At 41.7% G+C, this 26,775-nt stretch overlaps 1 protein-coding gene across 2 annotated transcripts in view; it reads right to left on the bottom strand.

Annotated features, from left to right (window-relative positions):
* The window catches only part of ADAMTS12 (ADAM metallopeptidase with thrombospondin type 1 motif 12), a 314,281-nt gene that overhangs the window by 108,909 nt on the left and 178,597 nt on the right, over window positions 1-26,775 (bottom strand). For both annotated transcript variants that reach the window (XM_014831237.3, XM_044779442.2), the window contains exons 6-9: window positions 15,298-15,422; window positions 11,475-11,624; window positions 2,188-2,331; window positions 1,453-1,597 (exon numbers count right to left, since the gene is read on the bottom strand). In XM_014831237.3, coding sequence (XP_014686723.3) covers window positions 1,453-1,597; window positions 2,188-2,331; window positions 11,475-11,624; window positions 15,298-15,422 — 564 coding nt within the window. The remainder of the gene's footprint in view (window positions 1-1,452; window positions 1,598-2,187; window positions 2,332-11,474; window positions 11,625-15,297; window positions 15,423-26,775) is intronic.

Raw genomic sequence — 26,775 nt, 5'->3', positions numbered from 1 at the left:
TATAAGGAGAGCTTCCAAGATATGGAAGATCATGATAAAATCCAACCTACAATCAGAATACCAGGTTAGAGAGTAGACGGTTAAAACAATATTTTAAGAGATAAGGCCAGAGAGTGAGAAATAGGATGAATCCTGAAGCCCCTTTTAAGCCATTTTAGGGAATTTGACCTTTATTGTAAGGGAATGGGGAGGCTGTGAAACATTTTAATCAGAGGGGAACACGGTCAGATTTCCATTTGTAAAGGTTACTTTGGCTGCCGTTTGGGGAATGGACCAGAGTGGAGGGGAGGCGGTTAGACTCTACAAAAGGAGCCCAAACAGGGGACTCCACAGTCATCTAGGAACAGGTGGACTTTAAAGACATCGAAGAGGCAGAATTGGGATAACTTGGTAACCGCTTAGAAGTGATGGCTGAGGGATTTTTGCACCAAATTTATCTTCTCTGCTCAGTCTTGCCTGTTCTGTCTAAGCACAGTTGTTTACTTCTTCCTCAAAGTTCTTTCTTTATGTCTCTTTGTGTATTTATCTGACTGTATACAAATTTTTCTGTCTGCCTCTTCCATCAGAGCAGGAGCTCCTCAAGGGCAGAGAACTTGTCTCATAAGTTCTTTGTCTCATTAAGTGCTCATCTTTTTCATCTTATTCAGTTCACAGCACAGAATCTGGCAGGGGTTCAATGAGACTGGCTTGTCCATGTCTATGTGTTAACCACTGATACTTTCTCACTAAATGGGAGGAATTCGGCAAGATCCAGATCACAAAGGAATGGCAGGGAAAGGAAGTGGGACTTTATCCTGTGGTCAGTGGGGACCCTAACATCAGAGTAGAGTCAAGGTTAGAGGTTTTTGTAAAAATAACTTGAGCAACAATTTGAACGGGGGAGAGACTGGGTAATTACAGTAGCGAGGAGAGGTGATGAGAGACTGAATCAGGACGGTAGCAGTGGGAACGAGGAAGACAGGGGACAGCCACAGACTCTTTAGGAGGTTAAATGTCGGGGCTAGATTTATCACGCGGATGTTGAAAATAAAGGGGAAGAATGAAGTGGGGATGAATCTTATTCCTACCTTGAGACCTGGCGATACTCTTCGACTAGATGGGAAATTCAGGAAAGGGAGCAACTTTAGGTTGCTATGGAGTCTGCTGGTGTGAATTACTGTGATTCCTGATAATCGCTATAGAATTTTCTTCACTGCCACCCAGTTGCAAAGGATTGGAATAGAATAGAATACCAGGCTCAAGGTCATAGAACACCAGAGGCAGGGTCAGGGAATATAAATAACCCCAACTTCAAGCCTTCTGCCTTACAGACACTTTGCCATGAATACAAAGTTGCCATTTCTGTGTCTAGATCTTTGGGTTTCCAAATATTTCCCTGGCCACTCCTTCAGCGTGCTGGGGATTTTAGCTCTGAACATACTTGCCAGAGGCACCCAGATGCCCAAGACTTACCTCTACTTCCTGGCAGAAGGTAGCATTGGGGCCGTACTGCAGCTGGCATTGGTGGTGAACATCATAGATCACTCCAGGGGCAACGATCTTAGACTTCAAGCCTTTCTTTTTGGGGATGTCATCAAGACAGAACCCCCAGCCTCGGCTGAAACAAGTGAATAGAAATGAGAGCAGCTGCCTATGATTTCCTTCATCTTCAGTCTTTCATTCAACAGAAACTTCTATCCCCCTAGTTTACTTGTTGTCCTTCAAGACAACTTTATTTCTATAGCACAGAGAACCCTCTAGGCTAAAGGTGGGAATTGTCTAAACGGAAATCCACATCACATCCCATGCCATCAGTTCACTTGTGATCCAGGAAATACAAGCAGTGGTAAAATTAGAAAATCATCATCTTACCTCCAATGGGCTTTCAGTGACCACTTCTGATATATCCTGGTTGTTCCTGCCAGTCCCCAAGGACTTACCACACTCAGATCATAAAGAGCCGCCTTGAGACAGGAACAAGCAGGGGGTACGGGATGTTCACCTGGCTATCGCTGGAGGGCAGAACCCATCTGGATCTCAGGATCAGAAAGCATAAGTGAAATCCACCCCTTCTGATGTCCCCCTGATGCTGTGCCTGTGGGAGGAACTGAACCTTTTCCAGGCTTCAGGTCCACTGTATAAAATTCAAAGTGACCTCCAGTTCAAAGAGACCCCCATGAGGCTGTCACGAGATGCGCCGTCACTTACTCCAGGAAGCGGGTGATGTACTCCTTGCTGCACTTGGACCACGTCAGCGGGGTGGGATTGTACTGGAGCTGACGGGACATGATGAACGGGTGTCTGTCTATGGGCTCGCAGTCATTTTCTTTCCCGTCATGCTGGATGCCGAAGCTGCAGGAAGGCACAAATCATGAGAAGATCAAGGAGGCAGCATGAAGCAGGGAGAAAACCTTAGTTTCTCCAAGGTGAGAATAACCCACAGAGAGCAACTTTTTAAGGACTTTGAAGTTGGAGAGGGATAGCTAATTTCGAACTAAAAAGCACAGGAAGATTTTAGGTATCCTTTGCTTCAAACATGCAACCGTGGGAACCATGTGGCTAATTCAAAAACTTCTATTTGGCAGAAAGCTACAAGCTCCCACTTGGCTTTCTATGAGTCCAGAGTCAGCAGAGTCCAGCTATCTTCTTTCTCCCGCTGCAGCAACCACAGCACAAAAGAACAAAACCTTCCTTCTCCCTTTTCATCATGACTGAAGGCAGAGCATGAAAGGGGAAGCCTATGGGAGGCTTTGTCAAAGGCCGCAAGCTTTGAGTGACTGGATTGATTTCTAGCATTGTTATGAGTCCTCCAATGTCAGAGACATTAGGGAGACCTCATAGTTCAGTGCTTAAGAGGAGGACTTTTGAGGACAGATGATCTGGATTTGAATCCCAGCTCTGCCTCTTAGCGATCTGTGAGTTACTGAAAGTTGCTCAGCTTTGTTTCCCTCTCCCAGAAAATGGAGTGGTCATCAGTGTTAGCATGAGATTCGAAGAAAATAAAGTTTGAAAAGCCCGTAGCAAGGTGCCTGGCATAGAATAAGGGCTCCACAAATGACAGAAATTTTTCGTTGCTGTTTTTATTAGTGTCTAACTTCTTTTCCTTTTCTAGATGAGGAAGTTTAGAGTTTGAGATTTGTCAAAAGTCACCAAGCTATTTAGGGGCCAAACTAGGTTTTCTGCAGATCTTGGGGCTCCTGTTTCAGCGTTCTCGTCCGTGTCCTGCTCGGTCGGCTCCCTGACCTCCCAATGCCGGGGTTGAGCAAGTGAAGCAGCTTGAAAGGCCCTGAGGAGCTTAACCACCCACCATGGCAAGAGTGGGCCTGGAAAGCAGCAGACTCTGAAGTGCATTTATAAGCCGAGTCCTCAGGATCTCCCCCAAGGTGCCCTGTGAAATCCCCACAAGAACTCTCTCCACTGGAGTCTGCTTATTGGACACTTATAACCTACGAATTTGGCTCAAATTTCTAAACCCAAACAGATGAAAGCATGACCTTTTACTCTGCTAGTGAAATTCAACCCCTCTGACACGGAAGCTCATATCCAACTTTAATAAAATCTCCTGAACAACATTAGCAATTCTTGCAGGCAATAGTCTTCGGGGGATTTAGAGATTTTCTTGTATTTTTTTAATGCATTAAGATGTTATCAACTTACTTACAGACTCCCATCGCATTACACATGAATACAAAACTCACAAAGGAGCCAGAGAATTAATCTGCAAAGCTCTTACCACCCACCTACAAAGAATGTGACTTAATGAAAGCTTTCTTCCAAGCAGGTCATCCCCAGGGGGTTGCAAATCCAGTCCCACCCAGCTCATGAAGTATTCGAGTTCACCTGCCAAGTAATTAGTAAAAATCCTAAGCTGTAAGCATGGTTTTAAAAACCTGCATGAATAATGATTTTTCTAGCATTGGATATTCAACACAACAAGCCATATGGCTGGATCCTACACACTGAGTGGCTTCAAACCTAAACTCAAAATATACCACTTCCCCAAGAGTTCATTTTGTTCCCTCTAAAGTTTTTCATTCATGAAAATATTTTCCCCTCCAGCTTTATCACCCCTTTGGGCTCCCACTTGATGAGAGAAAAGGAGTGCTGCCAAACAAGCATCTCTCTGGACCACGTCTCCTATATCTAAATGGGTCGAGCTCTCCTGTCACATGGGACCAGAGGGTCAGTGAACACAGAGGCCCACAAAGGGCCAAAGGATGGAAGCCTTGTTTCCAGGAAGCTACTTTCCAGCAGGTGGGATGGAAGCTGAAGAGCAGTTTGGAGTAAAGAGCCCCCTACAGTCTGAAACAACTTACTGGGTTTTGGGATTAGCCTGCTTTACTTCCGCTTTGTGCTTCAATTCCCGCTAGATGAGTCTGCTAAATTATAGACATGAAACAGCAAGTTAAGTAACTGCCTGGATTTCAGGCTATCATTTGGTGGAATATATCCATTCTTTGCCTTTTATTATTCATTTTATGGTGGAGTGGAACCAGCAGAGAAAAAGAACCATGAAAGTATGAAAATGAGCTTTTGTTTTGTTTTGTTTTTTTGCTGTGGAAGATTAGCCCTGAGCTAACATCTGTGCCAATCCTCCTCTATTTTTTTGTATGTGCACAGCATGGCTGGTGAGTGGAGTAGGTCCATGCCCAGGATCTGAACCTATGAACTTGGGCTGCTGAAGTGGAGCATGTGGAGCTTTAACCATGGGGCCAGGCCTTGAAGGTGAGATTTTTTACCTCATTCGGGGAATACCAATTTTGTATATGCAATAAGCAAAGCTCTGTAAATGAAATACTCCACAATCAAGGAGAGGGGAAAATATTGAGTGGATATTGCCTTTTAAGGTTCATCTGTATCATGATATTTTCATTACTTAGAAGGAAAGGATGGGGCCAGCCCAGTGGCACAGTGGTAAAATGCACACGTTCCACTTCATTGGCCTGGGGTTTGTAGGTTCGGATCCCGGGTGTGGACACGGCACCGCTTGTAAAGCCAGGCTGTGGCAGGCGTCCCACATAAAAAGTAGAGGAAGATGGGCACGGATGTTAGCTCAGGGCCAGTCTTCCTCAGCAAAAAAGAGGAGGATTGGTAGTGGATTTTAGCTAGCTCAGGGCTAATCTTCCTCAAAAGAAAAAAACCCAAACATTAAAAATAGAAAGAACGCTTGGTCTCAGATAGGTTTTAAAATTTCCTCCTGGAATTCCATCTTTATCTTTGGTAACTCACCGAGGGGTCTAAAAAGAGTAGCATGATACTTTAGGTATGGATGACTGATATAATCCAGAGTCTTCGTAAATGGAATTTTTAAATGTTTTCTCTCAAAAGGAAAGTGAAATTATGGCACTTAGGCCATAGCACAAGTTAGTTAACTTCACTTTCTGTTTTGCATCATACACAATCAGGGATAAAACAATTTCTTAAGAAAAAATGGGGCATCTTTGTTATTGAACTATCATGGGTGTCTTCTTGGGATACTGGCTTGTTATATTTTTCTTTTTCGGGGCTGCCACAGGTCATTTCACTGATCTGCCCAGTGTTTCTCAGTTTGGACCACAGCTAATCAGAACTGGACAGCTAAAGAAAGAAAGAACACCTCAGAAGCATTTTTTGCTTTCAGTCAAGGTTCTCAGGAAGCTCCTGAGTCTCTCTCCTTTGGTTTTGTGTCTTACTAAAGCATTTTTTTCTATCATTTAAACTCAAGCCTAGATGTCGTCTTTCAACTTTCTCTTTATCAGTGACTCTACGCTTTTTGTATTTGTTTTTGACATTTAAAATACAATGTCTTATTTAGGTTGTCTATACACGGCCCAATATCCCCCTTTTTCAAATTAAACGTTTTATTTTGAGATAATTGTAGATTCAGATACAGTTGGAAGAATAGAAGGAGGTCCTGCGTAGCCTTCACCCACTTTCCCTCGATGGTAACTCTAATACAATATCACAACTAGGATACTGGTATTGATACAGTCAAGGCACAGAACATTTCATCATCACAAGGATCCCTCGTGTTGCACTTTATAGCCACACCCACTTCCTTACCTCCCGCATTTCCTCCTTAAACCCCGGCAGCCACTAATATGTTCTCCATCTCTATAATTTTGTCATTTCAATAGTGCTATATAAATGGAATCATACAGTATGCAACCTTTTGGGACTGGCTTTTTTCACTGAGCATAACTGAAGATTCATCAAGGTCATTGCCTCTATCAACAGTCCATTCCTTTTTATTGCTGACTAATAGTCCACGATATGTACCCATCACAGTTTATTTACCCATTCACCTTGTTTGGGTTGAAACAAACCCTGGATTGCTTCCAGTTTTTGTCTATTATGAATAGCTTCTATAGGGGCTGGCCCCGTGGCCAAGTGGTTAAGTTTGCATGCTCCGTTTCAGTGGCCCAGGGTTTACCCATTTGAATCCTGGGCGTGGACCTACACACCACTCACCAAGCCATGCTAGAATGACCTACAACTATGTACTGGGGCCTCGGGGAGGGAAAAAGAAAAAAAAAAAGAAAGAGGAAGATTGGCAACAGATCTTAGCTCAGGGCTAATCTTCCTCAAAAAAAAAAAAGATTTAGTTTCTATAAATATTTATGTACAGGTTTTTGTGTAAACACAAATCTTCATTTCTCCAAGATAAAGGCCCAGGAGTACAACTGCTGGAAATTATGGCAGTTACAGGTTTAGTTTTTTAAAAACTGCCAAACTGTTTTCCAGTGTGCTTGAGCCATGTTACATTCTCACCAGCAGTGCATGAGTGATCCGGTTTCTCTGCATCCTCGCCAGCATTTGATGTCATCACTGTTCTTTATTATAGTCATTCCGATGTGTGTCGTGATAGCTCATGTTTTAATGTGCATTTCCCTGATAACTAATGATGTTGAACATCTTTTCATGTGTTTATTTGCCTTTTGTATATCCTTTTTGGTAAAATGTCTCTTCATGTCTTTTGCCCATTTTCAAAGTGTGCTGTTTGTGTTTTTACTACTGAGTTTTAAAAGTTTTTTATATATTCTAAATATTAGTCCTTTGTTGGATATATGGTATTAGTTTTCTAGGGCTGCCATAAAAATTACCATAAGCTCGGTGCCTTAAAATAACAAACTTTATTCTCACAGTCCTGGAGGATGGAAGCCTTGGAACAAGGTGTCAGCAGCACCATGCCTTCTCCAAAGGCTCCAGGGGACAGTCTTTGTGCCTATTCTCGCTTCTAGGTTCCGTTGACTCCAGGCTTCCTCAGCTTGTGGCAGGAGACTCTAACTTCTGCCTTCATCTGTACACGGTCGTCTTCTCTTTGCATCTCTCTGTGTCCAAATCTCCCTCTCCAGTCATTAGATTTAAGGCCCACCCTCAATGTAGGGTGATTTCATCTTGAAATTCCTAACTAATTACATCTGCAAAGACGCCGTTTCCGAAGAAGGTTACATTCTGAGGTTCCAGGTGGACTTTGATTTGTCGGAGGCGGGCACTACTCAACTCACTACAAATGGTTTGCAAACATTTCCTCTCATGCTGTAGCTTGTCTTTTCATCCTCTTAAAAGAAACAAAAGTTTTGATTTTGATTTTGATCAATTTGTAAATGTTTCCTTCTTTGGATAGTGCTTTTGATGTCAAGTTTAGAAACTCTGATTTGCCTCCCCCTAGATAGTGAAAATTTTCTCCTATTTATTTTCTGGAAGTTTTCTAGTTTTAAGGTTTACATTTAAGTCTGTGTTCCATTTCAAGATAATTTCTGCATGTGATCTGAGTCTTAGGAATAGGTTCTTTGCATATTTTTTCACTTTTGCCTATGGATGTCCAAATGCCGCAGCACTGTTTGTTGAACAGATTGTCTTTCCTCCATTGAATTGCTTTTGCACGTTTGTCAAAAAATCAGTTGGGTGTATTTATTTGGGACTATTTCTACATTCTCTGCTCTGTGCCTTTGTTCTAAGTGTCTATTCCTTTGCCAGAACCACACTATCTTGATTACTGCAGCTATATAATAAATCTTGAAATACTGTAGACTGATTCTTCCCAATTTACTGTTGTTTTTCAAATTTTCAAATTTTTTTTACTTATTCTGGTTCCTTTGCCTTTCCACATAGATTTTAGAATAATTTTGTTGTATGTCAAAAAATTCTTGCTGGAATTTTGATAGAAATATCATTAACCCTTTACATTTATTTGAGGAGAATTACATCTTTACTATGTTTGGTCTTTCAATTCACGAAGACAGTATGTGTTTCCATTTATTTAGATCTTCTCTAATTTCTTTCTTCAGTGTTGTGTAGTTTTCAGCATATAAGATCTGAACATGCTTTGTTAGATTTGTAATATATATTTATATGTAAATATTTCATATTTTTGAGGGATTATGAAAAGTATTGCATTTTTAATTTCGATGTCCACCTGTTCATTGCTAGTATATAGTAATATGACTGGCTTTGTATGTTTATATTGTATCCTGTGAGCTTGTTAGTTCTAGATTGTGTGTGGGTTTTTCTACACATACAACGTTGTTATCTGTAAATAAGGTTGGCTTTATATCTTCCTTTCCAACCTGTCTGTATGCCTTTTATTTCCTTTTCTTGCCTTATTGCACTGGTTAAAACTTCAATCTTTTTTTCTTTCTGTTTCTCAGACTTGATCATTCCCATGGTCTGACCTTAAGGTTCACTGATTCTTCTTCTGTCTGCTTAAATCTGCCATTGAATCCCTCTGGTGAGTTTTTCATTTCAGTGATTGTACTTTTTAGCTCCAGAATTTCTTGTTGGTTTCTTGTTTAGATTTTTACCTTTTTACTGATATTTTGTTCATACATCATTTTCTTGACTTTCTCCACATCCTCCTTCAGTTCTCTGAGCATCTTTAAGGCAGTTGTTTTAAGTCTTTGTCGATTACATCTGCCATCAGGTCTTTTTCAGGAACAATTTCTGTTGATTTATTTTTTTCCTTTGAATGGGCCATACTTTCCTGTTTCTTTGTATGCTTTGTAGTTTGTGTGTGTTTGTGTGTGTGTGTGTGTAAAACTGGACATTTGAATCTAGTAATGTGGTAACTCTGAAAATCAGATTCTTCCCCTTCCCTGGGTTTGCTATTTTCTGTTATTGTTTTTGTTTTTTCGATTAGTGTAGTCTGTCTCTGTGCCAAGGATCAACATGAAGTGTAAACTTAAGGTCTTCTTAGGTCTTTTCTGAGATTTTCCCTGGGCATGTGTGGTCACTTTTTAATTTCTCCAAATATGCAATTGCTTTTGAAAGTCCTAGTCTTTATTGTCTGGCTCCCAAAAGGGGCAAAGGAAAAAAAATAGAGAGGGGGAAAAAAAGGGTGCCAGTCCTTTAAATCCTCTGAAAGTCGCTTCCGCCAAAGGGGGAGGGGCTTACAACAATGGGGAAGGTGCAACAACAGTGGCTGCCCACCTCTTTGTCTGCACCTCTGTGATCAGCCATCAGCCATCAGAGCACAGATCTCCAATATTTGGAGAACAAATATCAAAATATTAAGTTGATTCAGGTAGTGGCCCACTTATAGTCTGTTAAATAATCTACCACTTCTGATAACTGGTAAATATCTCCAACTCTTTATTTTCAAGTATTCAGGGAAACCATGCTCAAGTAATGTTATCAAGAGGTTCTCACCTTTATTAGAGAATTTCCAGAATCTGAAAGGAAGATCATACCTGCCGTTGGTTTTACTTACTCAGGTGGCCTTCCTCACAAAGGTGACGTGTCTGTGTCCAGATAATCATGCCAATGATTGCCTCAAAAATTGGGGCAACACTGATTTTGTTGAACCTGCTTAGCATATTTCTGAGTCTCTTTACAATAGCAAACTGAATTGAAGATATAAGGGATCCATTCTTTGAACACAAGTAGTGAGCATTTGAGAATGTCCTTATCAAGCAAGTCTTCTCAACTTTTCTTTAGCTTGGATATACCATTGCTGGGAAGGTTTTGAGCAATCATTTCTCAGTTTGACCTAGTCATATTCACTTCGCATTGCTTGGCCAGCAGGTGCTGCTGGCATCAATGACTTGACTGAAGGCTGCAGGGGACATATCCCTCCTCACATCAGGATTGAGGACACCTATGTTTACCTATAAGCATAACTTTCATTTTGCCAAGTTTTATTATCAACATGCCAACAACTGTGGCCTGGTCTTTTCAAGACCCAGTATTCTGTCCCCAATCATTATTTAATTATAAGTAAGTCACTTAACCTCTCTGTTTGAGTTTTTGACAATTAAGAATACTAGAACATCACATTTATCTCCCAGGGCTTTTTGGTAAGGGTCAAAGAAATCACAGTACCTAAGAAATTGCCTTTAACCTACTCATTTCACAGATGAGAAAACAGGTGTACAGAGGTCAAGGGAATTTTCTCTAAGGTCATAATATTGGCTGATGAAAAGCTAGAATAAGCACTCATTCTTCCCAATTCCCAAGCCAATACTCTGGTTTTGTACTGCAGGTAAAAGTATTTTGAAAAGTTTCAATATTACATGAGAAAAATGGTGAGAAAGCCCAGGCCAGAGAGCCCAGGCCTGGAATAATCCACTCTCCACCGCTCTTCCCAGTCCCATCTCTTTTCCGGCCGTACACTCAGAGTACGCTTCAGTGTTCGGCTTCCCTCTTCAGAGGGAGGAGATCCAGGCTGGAGCCACATGATAGGAAGGGGGTATAGTTGAGCCACTTAGGTGGCTCCCCGATCTGAGTTTTTAATTAGTATAATGCTCTTGTATTTGTGGTTAGTAAATATACCAATAAATCAAGTTACAAATAAGCTGAGACCTCTCCTCCAGGGAAACCTCTGATACCTGGAGAATCCAGAATCTTCATGACCCCTTCAGTCAAACATTCTGAAACCTGCCTTCAATGAATTCATCTAATCAAATTCACACATTTTTGGGATAACTTGGACTTCCTTAAATGGTGTTTGCTTGACACCATTTTATAGCAGTTTTCCCAGTTTACAGCAGCTTTCAATTTCTTCTTATTCAATATTCTCCTTACACATACAAGCAAAATGGGGCTGACAATAGTATTTACTTCATAAAGTTGTTGAGAGGATTCAATAACACAACACAAAAAATGTTGGCATAGAGTAAGGGCACAAAAATGTTAAGGTTTGTGACTTTTTAGTGATATTAATGTTATTATTGTTTCATAGGAACTAAAGAGGGAGTGTTACCCCTGAATTAATCAACTGAGTTAAAGCTTGACTCCCTGTCTGTGCTCCATCCATTGTAATTCAGAGAATTGTAGTAGCCTCTTTGATTCTGTGATATAAATGGGTACAAGTGGTCAGGACAGAGAAGACATTGGAATCTTTAAAGGGTATGATTATCCTCACTTTATAGATGAAGAAGCAGAGGTTTAGGAGGGTGAATCTCAAGCCACAAAGCAATCCAATTCTCCTGATGCCCCCTGTAAGGTGTTCCTCATTCCCTCTACTGACATTGATGCATGAACATGGCGAGGAGATCTCAGTTTCCTCAACCCTTTACCTGTGTCCGAGCTCATGGGCAATTGTGAAAGCCAGAGGGAGTCCAGAGTCTTCATTGATGTTACAACTCCGGTGAGGCTGGCACATTCCCGACAGGTGGGACAGACCTAGGGTCTCACAGGGGCGGTTGACACCAGCACAGATGTCTTTTCTGAAAGTAGAGAACAGAGATGCATAGATGCCCAAAGACACAACTACAAAAACCCTCCTGGAAAAAAACCTAGGTATTAATTTACATTCAATATAGCCTGTAAACTATGATTAAAAATTCTTTTAAGCCCATATGAATGTAGGGAGCAATTTTGAATTCACTAAGATTTTTCTGATTTTTACCTCTTGATTATTGAATCTCACTAACACCTAAAAAAAGAGGGAAAATATGGCAAATGCCCTACTTTGAGTTGCTTTTGCTCTTAATCTCAAGAGGCAAAATTATATTATTTGGCAAAAAAGAGAAGGATCTGATTGAAAATTGAAGCTAATTTGAACTTTTAAGTAGGGAAGGGACAACCAGCAGTGGCTAAAGTTTTTCAAATATAAAAGCACTTTTTGGTCTTTCTGAGGTCTGTACTGAAAACTCATTTGAGAACTTTTTCTCATTCATGAAAACAGCAATGGTCCCATCAAGCCATCCAGAGATCAAATCAATTGTCTCTCCAGTCCCACTACCCTAACAATATTGCATATGGGAGGAGATGTGTGGGCACACACACACACACACACACACACTCACACACACAGAGGCATCTTTCTTCTTTTCACCAGGACCTCACTGTTTCCCTACCCTGGAAAAAGAAAGGAAAGCCCTTCCAGGATCCAACAAAATACTAGTTACAGCTTTTAAATATGAAAATGTGCTGCCATATCCTGGTAGCAATGATTTCAATCACTGACAGGGATTGTGAAAGAGTCGTTAATTGGTCATGTGGCTTCCTTCAGTTCAGTAAGAGCTCTTTGCCAAGAATGACTGGTGCAAATGCCAACAAGCTTCTGAGCTTTAGTTAGTTGCAGACCTTCAACTCATGGGGTTTGTATGGGCACCATTTCTGGTGACAAATGGTCTGTTTTTTGTGTCCACCAAGCCATGAAAAATATCCAGGCTTTGAGAAACCCTGAAAGTTCTCAGTTCTCTAGGAGGCAGTGGCTGGGACATGGGATAGGAGAGAGCAGCTCCCAACTCAAAACATGCACGACGGACAGGAATCCTTACCCCCACTAACAGCAGTGGTTGCTATGTGGTTTCCTGTTGGAGAGCTAGATTGCATGGATCATACAGTGCAACCATTCTAAATAATTTCTGAGTCTGTAGGAGGACCAACTAAACATTCCCACCCCTACTGCAAGATGTGCTTGTTACTATTTCATTCAAAAAGTCTGGGTCTGCATGGAGCAGCTGAGAAAAGATGAATGGTGCTCATTGCAAATCCACCAAACTTCTCACACTGATAGTGCAGGAAATTAGATCCATTAAATAATTGTTTATTGAGTGCCTACTAAGTATCCAGAACCAAAGGGGAAAAAAATTGGGTAACCAAAGATTTGTAGGAATATGGTTCTGGCAGGGAAGGAGCTTAAGCTCCCAAAAGTAGATCAGCTCCACCTCCACCATCCACTGGGGATAGAATAAGAGAAAAACCTTCGCATGCAGCAACTAGCCCTATTTCATGGAGTGTGTTCAAGCCAAATCCATCTTCTACTGAGCACAACTCTATTGAAAACTCGGTTAAAGTGGATCTCAGCATAGTCCTCCAGAGGCAAAGCTCATCTTAAACGTCCCTCCCTTCCTGATCTACCTACTTCTTCAGACCAGAGGTCCTCAACAGGGGGTGATTTTGCTCTCCATGCCCTCCAAGGGGGCATTTGTCAATATCTGGAGACAGTTTTTGTTGTCACGACCTGGAGGAGGGTGCTACTGGCATCTCATGGATAGATGGCCAATGATACTGTTAAACATACTGCAATGCACAGGACAGCCCCTCACAACAAAAAATAATAGGGCTGAGGCTGAGAAATCCTGCTTTAGAACTTGAAAGACTCCACTGTCCAGGAGCTGGTGAGAGTCATCATACCTTGAAACCAGACTCCTGTTTTAAGGAAGAAAAATTATCATAATAAGAAAAAGAAGGAGAGCAGATCCTTCATATTCTTATTGGATAAGAGTCAGGGGAGTGGCCACTGTGGTCAAACTACTTAGATTTAAGTCCCAGCTGTACCTGTTAGCAATAGATTTTGGGCAAGAGACATAACCAAGCCTCAGTTTCCCCAGGGTTGTCTGGGGATTAAATGGAACGACAATTGTCCTAACAGATGTAGCACAGTGTTTGGCCCATATCAAACACTCCACAAATGCCAGTTATCATTAACATATTCATTGTTTCATGTGAGAATGAGAGGAGATGCTGCTTCTGCTTTCGGGAAAGAAAAGAAACAGAGCTGAGACACAGCTGCCAGGTGGCCAATGCTGGTCCCAGAATCCAGGGTTCTTCCCTAGAGACAGGTCCTGTCTGGACTGAAGTCTTCCCCTGGCTTTCTGCCCAGGTTCTTAGTACTCCCTGGATGCCTGCTGGCTTCCCAGAGCCCCTGTGCTTACATTCCACACCCACACCAACCTATTCCCCCAGGAGCTACTGATCAACCCAAGGTGTCTCTGGTCCTAACGAATCTAATGTAAGAGGTTTATGCCACAGACTTCTTTGGGAACATGTTTGCATTCAACCAAAGTTTGGACACTTTCACTCCAAAGAGTGACTCTGATGGTTGGAGTTTCAGGTCAGGATAAGGCAGACATGTGAGTGGGGTGGGGCTAATTATCATCCCTTGTAGGAATCCTATGCATTGGGATGATCCTGTCAAAGGGACAGATGATAGACAAAAATGTTCAGTGGCAGCCTGTCCTCCCCAAGGACAAACACACACCCAGGGCCTTCTAGCACATGAGGTTCTCCATGGCTGAAGGGCCGGGCCAAGAGGCGTCTTCTACTGTACATTCCTGGATTTCTGTCTGTCTCTGAACCTGCATAGGAGTGCCCAGTGAGACCTGACTTTCCCCATTAAGGGAAGCACTTCTTTTGTCTAGATTAAAATAGTGTCTGGTATATTATAGATGTTCAACAAACATTTACTGAATCAGTGAGCAAACATAGCTTTCCAAGGGCCAGTGCTGATCAGGAAAGTTCACTGGCTCTTCACAGCTGTGAGTTCTGGAAGGTTTGTTGGTTCTCATTAGCACCATAGGGTCTATCTGTAGTCAGAACAACACAGTAGCTTCATGAGGGCAAAAGGGAGAAAAGTGCAAGCTAACCACTCTGCCTATTCGGGGAGGACTGCTCCTCATATTCTGTCCTCAACATCAGTCAGGGATGGGTTACACGGAGGACCGATTTATGTAGAGATGGTTGCATCTCTCTCAATTGGAGGAAAATTAAAAAATAAAATAAAATAAAAATAAAAGATCAGACATCCCATGGCTAAGAGTTACAAGAGAGTCTGGAAGATCTGCCAACAAATTTCCTGATTGTTTATAGAACCGCACGGAGAAGCCAATTTTAAAGATGAAATCATCATTGGGATGGAAAAGAAGCCTGTATTTCGCCAGCAGACACAATTTATTAACACAGAGAGTTTTGTCACATTTAGCAAGTTTGCTAACTGCCCTGACTCACATGGGAGTTAGGAGTTGTCTAGATCATAGAAGCTGCCTTTAAAAATGACCAAGTGCAGCAAAGAGTAGTAAGAATCTCATGAGTTTGAATACCTAACAACCCTTTCACCTGCCACCCCTCCCTGCCTTGCAGCCCCTGGCTTCTACATAGTCTCTGGGGTACCTGGTGAGAAGGACGGCCACATCGTGATGAGCGGGGTTGAGGTCACTCTTGGGATTGATGCTCTTCTGCCACTTGCAGAAGCTGGACAGCGTCTTCTCTGCATGGTGAACTATTTTCAATCCTTGCTGGAGGAATAAGAGGAAGAGATTGCATGGGTGAGCTTACTGTGGTCAGGGCCCATCACATCAATCCCCAGAAGCAGCCTGGGGAGATGAGCTCCGAGTGTGTGCCTCAAACATTTAACAGGAATTTGGCAGAGGATAACTGACTCCTCTGGGCTAACCCCCAGCTCTAAACACTATCGCTCTCATGACTTCCACTGAAAGAAGGAGAGAAATGATCACTGGGACAAGCAGCCTTTGAAGAAAAATTAAAAATGTATTAGCAAAGACAAACAGCTGTTTGAAGTTCTATTTCTAGTGGCTCTCTGCTTCCTAAGCCAATACAATTCCAAGGAGACATTTTTATTTCTAATGCAAAATGAACAGATTTTCAACAAAACCTTCTTTCTCTCATAAGGTATCTTGCAAGCCTGGGATTGCACTGGATGTTTCCTTGCCCATGGTTTCCATCTTGGTTTGACATCTATGGATGAAGGACAGGGAGTGACGTAATCTTTCCAGGCTTATGACCAGTTAGGATCACTGGTTGTCTGACAACAATTAGGATGTTGTAGTAGATGCCCCTAGCCTGCAACTTCAAGGGCTCCATCTGGCCCAGAGTTACTATTGAGGATGGGAGAGGGCTTGTTCCAAATTAGCCGCATGAACACTTGTCAAATGGGGGAGAAGGAAAAAGGAATGATCAGCTCTAGAGGGACTCCAGTTTAATTTGAACTTCTAAAGGAGAAATTCTTTTCCTTTGCCCCATTTCTTTGGGGTCTCTCTATAGAGCCATCCACAGTACAGGGTGGATTCTACCTGAAGAATGACTACCTCCATTTACCTACTCTCATCTGAGTCTGTTACTCTGGGCTCGGCCCAAGAACTTCAGGTCAGTCTCTCCATCAAACTGTGAGCTTGCTTCTCTACTATTCTGTGTTTTGCTAAAGCTCACACCCATATCAAACAAGGCCTGAGAAACTGCAGTTGCCTGTTAGCAGCACTCCCAGGTCCCCTCACCCATGCTAATTAACCACCATAGATCACCTTCCTTTCATGACAACACAGAAAGGTGGCTCGTTGCTCATGAAAACTCACCAAACTGCTTAGCATAAAGAATTTAAATAGAAGGCGCAGACTTCATTTTTCAATAACCCTCATCAGTATATCATCCAGAAGAATGATGTATGGTGGAGGAGAAGAAGGAGTTCTGAGGGATTAGCTGGGCACAGGGGGAGTCAGTCTCCTGTTCAACTAGTCAAGCTGTCATTAGAATGGCAGACCAACTGGAAGAAATGGCTCCCACCCCCAGAAAGAACTGGCCAAGTGCTATGAATCAAGAATGGAAGGAGAAGCCAGCCCCATGGCTGAGTGGTTAGGTTCCCACACTCTGCTCTGGCAGCCCAGGGTTTCGCTGGTTTGGATCCTGGACGCGGACCTAGCCCTGCCAGGCTAGGCATGTGGGACACCAAGCCATGCTGAAGCGGCGTCCCACATACCACAACTAGAAGGACCCACAACTAAAGTATACAACTATGTACGGGGTGGGTTGGGGGACAAGATGTAAAAATTTAAAAAAAAAACAAAGAAGAATGGAAGGACAGAGAAAGGAAGGGAAAGGGAGGAAGAAACGAAGGAAATACTTGCTATGTGCCAGAAACTTTCACATAGCTTCTCTCCTTTAATTTAATTGCATTTGCTCAGCATTATTTGTAAAGAAAATATCATTATTTTCAATTTATAATAAGAGAAATTAAACCTTCAAGAAGTAAAGAGCTAGCTCAAGATCACTCAGCTCAGATACTGAATTGAGGACTGTGAGAACAAGGGCTCCCAGCTGAAGCTGTCATTCTAACTGGTGACCAGCTGCACTAGAATGGTGTCTCAGTTCTAGCTCCTTGAGACAGGAAGGCAGATGATGAAACAAAACATCAACTATTATTAGATTTCTTTAAAGTCTGTTTTTAACCTTACATTTCTTTGAGGGTTTTTTTTTGAGGGGCAGGAGTGCAGGGAGGAGGTCTAGGCAAGAGTCCTCATTAATAAAAAAATAACTTCATACCACTTAGAATTGTTCCAAAGAAAATGAAACACTTAGGTTTAAATCTAACAAAACATGTACAAGATCCATATCCTGAAAATTACAAAATGCTGATGAAAGAACTAAAAAACCTAAATAAATGGAGAGACATACTATGTTCATGGATTGGAAGATTCAACATATAAAGACGTCCCATTCTCACAAAATCTATAGTTTTATTACAATTCCTATCAAAATCTCAACAACGTCTTTTGTACACACATACGAACTGATTCTAAAATTTATATGCAAAAGCACAGGCCCTAGATTAGATAAATTAATTTAAAAAAGAAAAATGAAGGGCGATGAATCACTCTACCTGATATTAAGGCTTACTCTATAGCTACAATAACCAAGACAATGTGGTACTGGTAGAGGGAAAGACATGTAGACCAATGGAACAGACAGAGAACTCAAATCGGACCCAAACAAATATGCCCAAATGACTTTTGACAAAGGTGAACAAGGAAAGGAAAGATAATCTTTACAACAAATAGTGCTGGAGCAACTGGACATGAGTCTCAATCTAAACCTCGCAGTTTATACAAAAATTAATGCAAAGCGGATCATAGACTTAAAGTAAAAGGTAAAACTATAAAACTTTTTTAAAAAATCATAGGAGAAAATCTTCGGGACCTGGAGCTAGGCAAAGAGTTCATAGACTTGACACAAATAACACAAGATATAAAAGAAAAAATTGAAAAGTTGGACCTCATCAAAATTAAAAACTTTTACTCTGAGAGAATCCCTATGAAGAGAATGAACAGATGAGCTACAGAGTGGGAGAAAATATTTGTAAACAATTAGAAAATAGGCAAAAGACACGAAGAGACATTTCACTGAAGAGGATATATAGATGGCAAATAAGCACATGATGTTTGTCATTAGCCATCAGAGAACTGCAAATTGAAACCACAGTGAGATATTACTACATGCCTATCAGAATGACTAAAATTAAAAATAGTGACAGCACCCAAACACTGATGAGAATGTGGTAACACTGGATCACTCATACACTGCTGGTGAGAATGTAAAATGGTGCAGCCACTATGGAAAACAGTTTGATAGTTTCTCAAAAAACTAAGCATGCAAATGCCATATGACCTAGAAATTGCATTTCTGGACATTTATCTCAGAGAACTGAAGATTTATGTTCACACAAAAGTTTATAGAATGTTTATAGCAGCTTCATTCATAATAGCAAAAAACTGGAAACAACCCAAATGTCCCTCAAGAGGGAATGGTGAAACAAACTGATATATACCATGGAATGTTACTCAACTAAAAAAGAACAACTTTCGATACAGACAATTTGGATCGATCTCAAGGGAATTATGCTGAGTGAAAAAATACAGTCTCAAAAGGTTCCATACTGTATGATTCCATTTCTATAACATTCTTGAAATTACAAAATTGTAGATAGGGAAAACAGATTTGCTTTCCAGGGGTTGGGTCAGTAGGAAGAAGGGAGATTTAAAAGGGTGGCATGACAGATCCTTGTGATGGAACTTTTCTGTATTGTGGTGATGGTCACAAATCTACACATTTGTTAAAATTGCATAGAACTAAATGTACACACACACACAAACACATCAATGAGTGCTTGTAAAACTAGTGAAATCTGAATAAGGCAGGTCATTTGTGTAAGCATCAATTTCTCAGTTGTGATATTGTAGTAAGGTGATGTAAAATGTTAACATTGGGGAAACTGGGTGACGGGCGTAAGGGAATTTTCATTATTTCTTACAACTGCATGTGAATCTACAATTATCACAACATAAAAAACATTTTAAATACCTTTAAATAACAACTGGTCTGAATCAAGGCTAGAGGTTGCAATAGAAGATCTACGTGGTTACTTATTAACGATATGTGAGATCCTATAGTTTTTTTTAATTTAAATTGAGTGTTTTATTTGTTTATTTTTTTGACTTCTTTCTTTTTATTGAGTTAATGATAGGTTACAATCTTGTGAAATTTCAGTTGTACATTATTGTTTGTCAGTCGTGTTGTAGGTGCACCCCTTCACCCTTTGTGCCCACCCCCCACCCCATCTTTCCCCTGGTAGCCACTAATCTGTTCTCTTTCTCCACATTTTTAAATTCCTCATATGAATGGAGTGATACAGAGATTGTCCTTCTCTAACTGGCTTATTTCACTTAACATAATACCCTCAAGGTCCATCCATGTTGTTGCAAATGGGACGGTTTTGTTCTGTTTTACGGCTGAGTAGTATTCCATTGTATATATACACCACATCTTCTTTATCCATTCATCTGTTGATGGGCACTTAGGTTGCTTCCAGGTCTTGGCTACTGTAAATAATGCTGCAATGAACAGTGGGGTGCATAGGACTTTTGGAATTGCTGACTTCAAGCTCTTTGGATAGATACCTAGTAGTGGGATAGCTGGGTCGTATGGTAGTCCTATTTTTAATTTTTTGAGGAATCTCCATACAGTTTTCCACAGTGGCTGCACCAGTTTGCATTCCCACCAGCAGTGTATGAGGGTTCCTTTTTCTCCACAACCTCTCCAACATTTGCTACTATTAGTTTTAGATATTTTTGTCATTCTAATGGGTGTAAGGTGATATCTTAGTGTAGTTTTGATTTGCATTTCCCTGATGATCAGTGATGCTGAGCATCTTTTCATGTGCCTATTGTGAGATCCTCTAGTTTTGAATCAAAGGGAACACGTAGTCTTTTAGATGAGCTCCAGTGGGTAGAAGGAGCCCACACACTTAGACACACTTACACACCCACACGCTCACTCTAAAGTTCAGTTAAGTTCCCTATTTAAATACAAAACATGTACAGGATCTGAATCCTGAAAATATGGCTTATAAAAGCTTATTAGAGTCGAGGTGGCCACACAGGCAGAAGAAGATGGAGCCCATCTCGGAATGTTCCTCTTTGCCTCACAAAGTCCCTGGTGGGGGCACAGCTCAAAGTGAGATATTGCCAGATTGGAGAAATTTTTTGCTTCAATATTGCCCTTTTATAGGACTCACCATTTTGGAAAAACTTCCCTATGAATCCATATGTGTCTGTTTAAGGAAAAGTGAATGTTTACAAACATCCAGTCTCCCTGGTTCCTGAGCCAAATTCAGTGTCAGCAAGCACACATCTTCATCACCACGGAGAAAACAGTCATTTTCCAGATGTTGCAGAATAAATTCTGCCTCCAATTTTTCCGTGATTACGAACAGCCCATTTCCCTGAAGGACATAGCCTTCCAGCTATGCATCCAATCTTCTCATTTAAATGGTGAGAAAATCCTTGCCAGAGAGGGGCAGTCCCTTAGCCAAGTCACACAGCAGGTTTTGGCAGAGAAGGGCTTAGATTCCAGGTTTGCAGCTACCGGCCCAGGACAAGTGGTTTCCAAATTACTGAAGACCTCTAAACTTTTTGCTTTGGATAACTGGAAAGATTTAGTAATTTCCCAATGGATGATTACCACTTTTTTCCCCTCCCCACCTCACACTCCCACCCCCGGTGAGGAGACAAACACAGGCAGAGATCCTCTACTTCAGAGATCCCCCCCTCTCTGTCCTTCTCTTACTCTCGACCACTCCTCAGGCTCCTCTCTGGGCTCTTCTGCCCTTCTTTCGGCTCATGGCTTAGTTCACTCTCAATCGCAGTCATATTTTGGGAAACCACCAACATGCTGTTAACTCTCAAATCTATAGCTCATTCCAAATCTCTCCCGGAGTTCGAACTCATGTACCCAAATCTCTTGATGGACACCTCCTTCTGCATGGCATCACAGGTACCCCCAACTCAGCATCCCTGAAATCCTTTCCCCTCACCTTAACCTGCTGTTCTTCTTGTGTCTTCTCTCTTAGTTACAGGAGCCACCATCCACTCAGCTGTCTAATCTAGAAACATCAGTGTCCTCTTATTGGTCTCCTCTCCCTCCATATCCTGTGTCCCAATCTGTCATCATGTGCTGCTAATTTGATCCTCCTCTCCACCTTTACTCCTGACTGCCCTAGCTCAGAACTCATCATTTTATGCTTGGATTTATGCGTCCAGCTAAATGATCTCCTAATTGTTCTCCTTTTTTCTTTCGTCATCCTCTTTAAAGCCATCCTCCTTGCTGTTGTCAGGTTGATCTAGTCAAAACCAAAGTCTGCCCATATCACAACGCATGGCCCAAGACCCTTCAAAGTCTCGCCTCCAGGAAGCCCTCCCTTCAGTTGCAACCTCACAGTTTATGCTCCAGCAACTTTAAAACTACTTGCACTACCATTTCCCCCACCCCTCACATACTTGTTATTTTTCACTTTGCTTTCTTCAAGCTGCTTCCTCTACCTAGAATGCCTTTCTCTCCTCTCTCTTACCACCTTTAACCTATTCAACATCAATTTATTCTCTAAGACTCAACTGGGGAATTTCCAGGAAGGCTTGCCTGCCTCCAGTTTGGATTAGGTTCCCTCAAATACATCTTGTGCGTGCTTGGCTCACAGCACTTGCTGTGCTAGGTTAAAAGTGATCAAAGTGTGTGCTTGTTTTCCTCCTTCACTCCTCCAGAACAAGGACTGAGGTTTATTCCTCTCCTATTCTCAGGCACTGCACGCAGCCTGGTAAACAGCAGGTATACCAACAACACTCAGGACACACACCACACCTCAAGGAATGGAGAAAAAGGTAAAGAATATATCTCCTGAACCAGACAAAAGTGAAGATTATACAAGAGGTTTGTGGTGAGTCAGTAAAGAGACAAGATCTTCTGTTAACGAGAGAAGAGGAAGGTAAGGAGTCAGAAGTTTGAGAATAAAGAAGAAAAATCTTTAAAATAATTCTGGTGCCCATAACAGGAATTGTTGGGAGAGAATTCTACATGGGTCCTATGTTTCTTCATATCATCTGAGCCAAGCCACTGACAGCTTTTGTGTCTTCTCAAGGATGTTGTGTAGCAAACAGGCTTGGAAGATAGAGATAGTGTCTCTCTCCACAGAAGAGGACAGTTTTATTTGCTGCCAATAATAATAAAAATAATGGCTCTTCTGGTGCAAAAGTTGACAAGTTTACTTACCACCCTCTTTAAAGAACTGGAGTTTTCTTACTTGGGGCTCCTCAGCTATGATAAAACCCACTGTGTAAACAGCATCCAGCTAGGCTTCCCAAATAACACCTTTGGGACTTAGAGGACAAAAAGGACAGATGCAAACATGAAGCTCATGCTACATGTTGTGCTGTGGGTAATAAAGTCCTTTGTCTCTGACCCAGAAGTCTCATCCCTTCTCCCAGTGTCACATCCATGAAAGTATGGCAGGATAATGTGTTAGCTTGCAAGGAAAGTAAACTCTAAGACCCTTCATAGTTCTTGACAGGAATGAGAAGGAGAATAGGTGGTCAAGCAGTAGTGAGAACAAGGTTGAGGTTGAACCATCTAAACATATGGGATGGATCTGCATGGTTGTTGAGATTTTCCAGCAGCAGAAATATTGAGGAGGGAGTAAAGGAAAGGAAAAGGGCCTAAAAAGTAAAGAGATGTCAACAGAGGGGATTGTCCTTACATCCCACTGCTCTTAGAAGAGCAATTCTGGAATAACTGATGAGAAAAAAAAACGTGTTAGGGCCTGAAGTCTACCCTCAAAGTCTTGCTTGCTTTCTTCCTATTGCTTTTGTCAGTTCCTCTTACAGACAAAGCAAAGGCACAATTAACTGAGTTGCTGATGTTTGCAGCTGGGTACCTTGCCCCTGTGTAGAACTTTCATCTACAATATGTGGCATTTTACACAAGTTCAGTGACAAGGTCTTCAGGATAACTTACTGCTTTTTTTACCAAATGTCATGACTCTTCCAGAAGGTTTTAATTCAGTGCAATTTTTCTCAGTCCCCTCAGCCTCTTAATCTCCAAGTTCCATAAGACGTTAAGTCCAAGAAACAATCACTTCGTTTCTTGAATGCATTTGATCACAGGAACCATGGGAAAAGTAATTAGCTATGACTCAAAACTATGCAGCCCTAAGCATGCATAAGATGCCAAAAAACTTCAGAGAGATTGTGCTGGCTCACAATGAATATGGGGAGATTTGTGCTAAACATTTTCCATAAAGCATCCCCATAATTATTTGAGCTTGTCAAAACAAACCCCTGCCTACACTAATTTTTTCCCCATTTCCTTTGTAAACAGAAATAGACTTCCCTTTTTGTTCTTTCATTATTTTTTCTCACCTCATTTTCTTAAGCGAGTCCAACTCACTTCCCACTTCCCCTTTCCTATTCATCTGAGTACGTGACCTCATAGGACAGGGAGATGACCTACAGGGAATCAGCCACAGCTCACAGAAATAGCCTCAAATGGGAGTTAGGAAATGATTTTGCAATAACATGGCTTTTGTTATAAATTGTTGTGTCTCTTTGTAAGCTCTCTCTGTAATGAAAAAAGATCTTGTATTAATTTCCTTGGGAATTCCTGGGGGCAGCTTGTGATTCAATGTACAACCCAATCATGCTCTGCTAGCCAGGCTCAGGTTCCTGGAAGAAAAAGAAAAGGCAGAGAGGAAAAAAGCAGTAAAAAATTTAATCTGAAAATTTCTCATGTGCCTAGGAATAACTTATCTGACTATCAGAGGAAAAGCTTGATTTAAAAAAAAAGTGAGGGCAGTACAAATTCTTTGCGAATATTTTTTATATTTATCCTGAAAGAGCAGCAATTACGCAGGTTATTACAGACCGACAAATCACCCTCGAGGCAGGGGAAATCAACAGCCTGAATTTCCAAAGTTAATACCAGAGTCTCACAAGGGTGACCCCAACACTAAATCACCCTGAGACCAAAAGGGAAATTCTCTGTGAAAACAGCCATCTCCTTTCTGCCTGTCAGCCTCACTGCTGCTCCTTCAAGACAGCCGGACACCCTCAGGCCCCACCCTGGATGCACAGTGACCTGGGGCCCAGCTGGCTGTATCCCAACTCACTCCCATTCCAGTTTTGTCTCTATCCTGTTCTTAAAAGAAGTCTCCATCCTCTCATGATCCTAATCTTGTCCTTCAGCTCTTTTATTTTCCATCAAGGACTTGGATACAGTTTCCTCATCTGTGAAATGAGCTTAATAATAACAAGTTTATAAGTTTGTTGAGGGACCTAAAGGATGATAATGATAAGAATAATAAGAATGATACTAACAAGTAACATTTATTGAGTGGTTTCTACAAGTGAGGTGCTATGCTAACTATTACATGAATGAACACATTTGATTGTCACAGCAACCCTAGGAAGTAGATATTATAATTCCTCATTTTACTAAATGAAGAAATGGAGGCACAGGCAAGAATACAGAGTATACAGCTAGAAAGGGGTCGGACCTACTCTAAATCTTGTACTCTCCACCAAATCAACTGCTCACAGGCATTGGAGGGAAGATAATAATGTTATCCCAAACCTCCAGCCTAAAAGGGGAGTGGGGATGCCGTCGAATAAATTTGTCTAAGGTGGAAAGGGGAAGACGTCAAGTTTGTGTCCAAGTTCTTGAGGGAGAATGGAAAGTTCAAAGGATAGGATTAGGGTCACAAAATGAAAAGGGGAACTTGATTCAGGGCTGAATGGAGCCAAGAGAGGAGTGAGAGCAAGCTGGTTCATATATGAAGCTACTCTTTGATTCTAAAATATGACCCCTAGTCTTTGAGAAAAGCTCTAGGATGCTCCAAAGTGAGCATGATGTCAGACTACCCTAATTTATTCTCAAAATGTGATGAAAATCCATAGTGGTTTTTACACGGCAGTAAATGACGAACAGAAACTGCACTTCATGTATGTAGATTAACCACAAAGTCTCTTAAACCCACCAGAGAAAATGAAGTCCAAAATGGTGTTAGCTGTCAGAAGTGATTAGAATAAGGAAGATGAGAGGGAAAGAAAGCCACTGATAGAGGAGATCTACCTCAGGGACCCTGCCTCAGTTTTCCCCACCTCAGGCCACTTTCCGTAGAACCCCAGAAGCATCTCTCTAATGCCTTTCTCTCCACTTCATCTCTCAGTGTGGAATCATACAGAAGCTCCCATAGGATTAAATCCAAATCCCTTTATATGGCCACAAGTCTTGTCACGACTTGGCCAGTGCTGACCCTCATCTTCCCCCCTGACTGTGGCCTCACTCCTTCACTCTTTCCATTATCCATTATGTATCAGTAGGGCTAAATGGTGAGCAACACCAGACCCAGCCTCTGCCCTTAAGTCTTACATACTAATGAAGAACGTGCATCATGAAACAGATGTAAAATTACAACCGTGATATGCACTTTGAAGGAGAAATGCCCGGTGCTGTGGGAGTATATAATAGAATCTTACTGGACACGGAGGTCAGGGAAGCCTTCCCCAGCAAAGTGACACTTGAGCTGAGATCTGAGGGATTAAGGTGTTAACTAAGTGAAGAGAAGAAGGAAGACGGCCCAGGCAACAACAAGACCAGGGGCAGGAGAAAGCAGGCAGAGTAGAAGACTACTGCTCTACCCCAAGAGCAAGGGGAGCATGATAACAGATAAGAGAGAGAATCAGAAAACCACTAGACAAAGGTGTGGGTTGGAGAAGGGGTATCAGGAGGATGGGAATGATCAGATTACCATTTTGAGATCATCCTGGTTGCACTGAGAACACAAGATCAAAAGGAATCCAGGTAGACCAGAAAGTATACACAGGTATAACACAGGAAAGAGATAGGTATATCTTGATTTAAAGTGATGTAAATAGAGATAGACAGACAAAATTGGCAGTACCTGATGATGGACTAGATATGGGGACGGGGAGAAGGGGGTGTCATGGATGTGTTTTGGATCTCTGGTTTCTACAACTGAAGGGATGATGATGTCAGGCACAGAGACAGGCAACGCTGGAACAATACCAGGTGTGAATGGAGGTGGGCAGGTTCTGCTTGGCTATTTTCTCTCCTGCCTCCAGCACAATCACATTGTTCCCTTTCTTCATCAGGTTCCTCAGCCTCCCATTTTTTGGTTCATTATCAATGACATGTTCATAGCCCCTCACATGGAAAGTGCTCGTTTAAGCACTAAAGCTATGACCCATGCAGTTCCCTCTACCCGGAATGCCCCCCTCACTGGTTAACTCCCTCTCATCTTCTGAAACCCAGCTTAGACACCCAAGAATCCTTTGCTATCCCAGGTACTCTTTCCCTCTTTTTTATACTCACAACAATCTCAATTTGAAATTTTCTATTTTGTGCTTTTGTACCATAGACTCTGGGCTCCTCAGAATCAGGAAATGGGACTTTACATTCAAATTTGTACCCTCAGTGGCTAGCACAGCATTTGATATACAGTTGATGCCCCACAGC

This window comes from Equus asinus, chromosome 10 (genome assembly GCF_041296235.1).
Source record: "Equus asinus isolate D_3611 breed Donkey chromosome 10, EquAss-T2T_v2, whole genome shotgun sequence".
Classification (NCBI taxonomy): domain Eukaryota; kingdom Metazoa; phylum Chordata; class Mammalia; order Perissodactyla; family Equidae; genus Equus; species Equus asinus.
The sequence above is the reverse complement of the archived record's forward strand: the minus strand, read 5'-3'. Positions and strand labels throughout refer to the sequence as shown.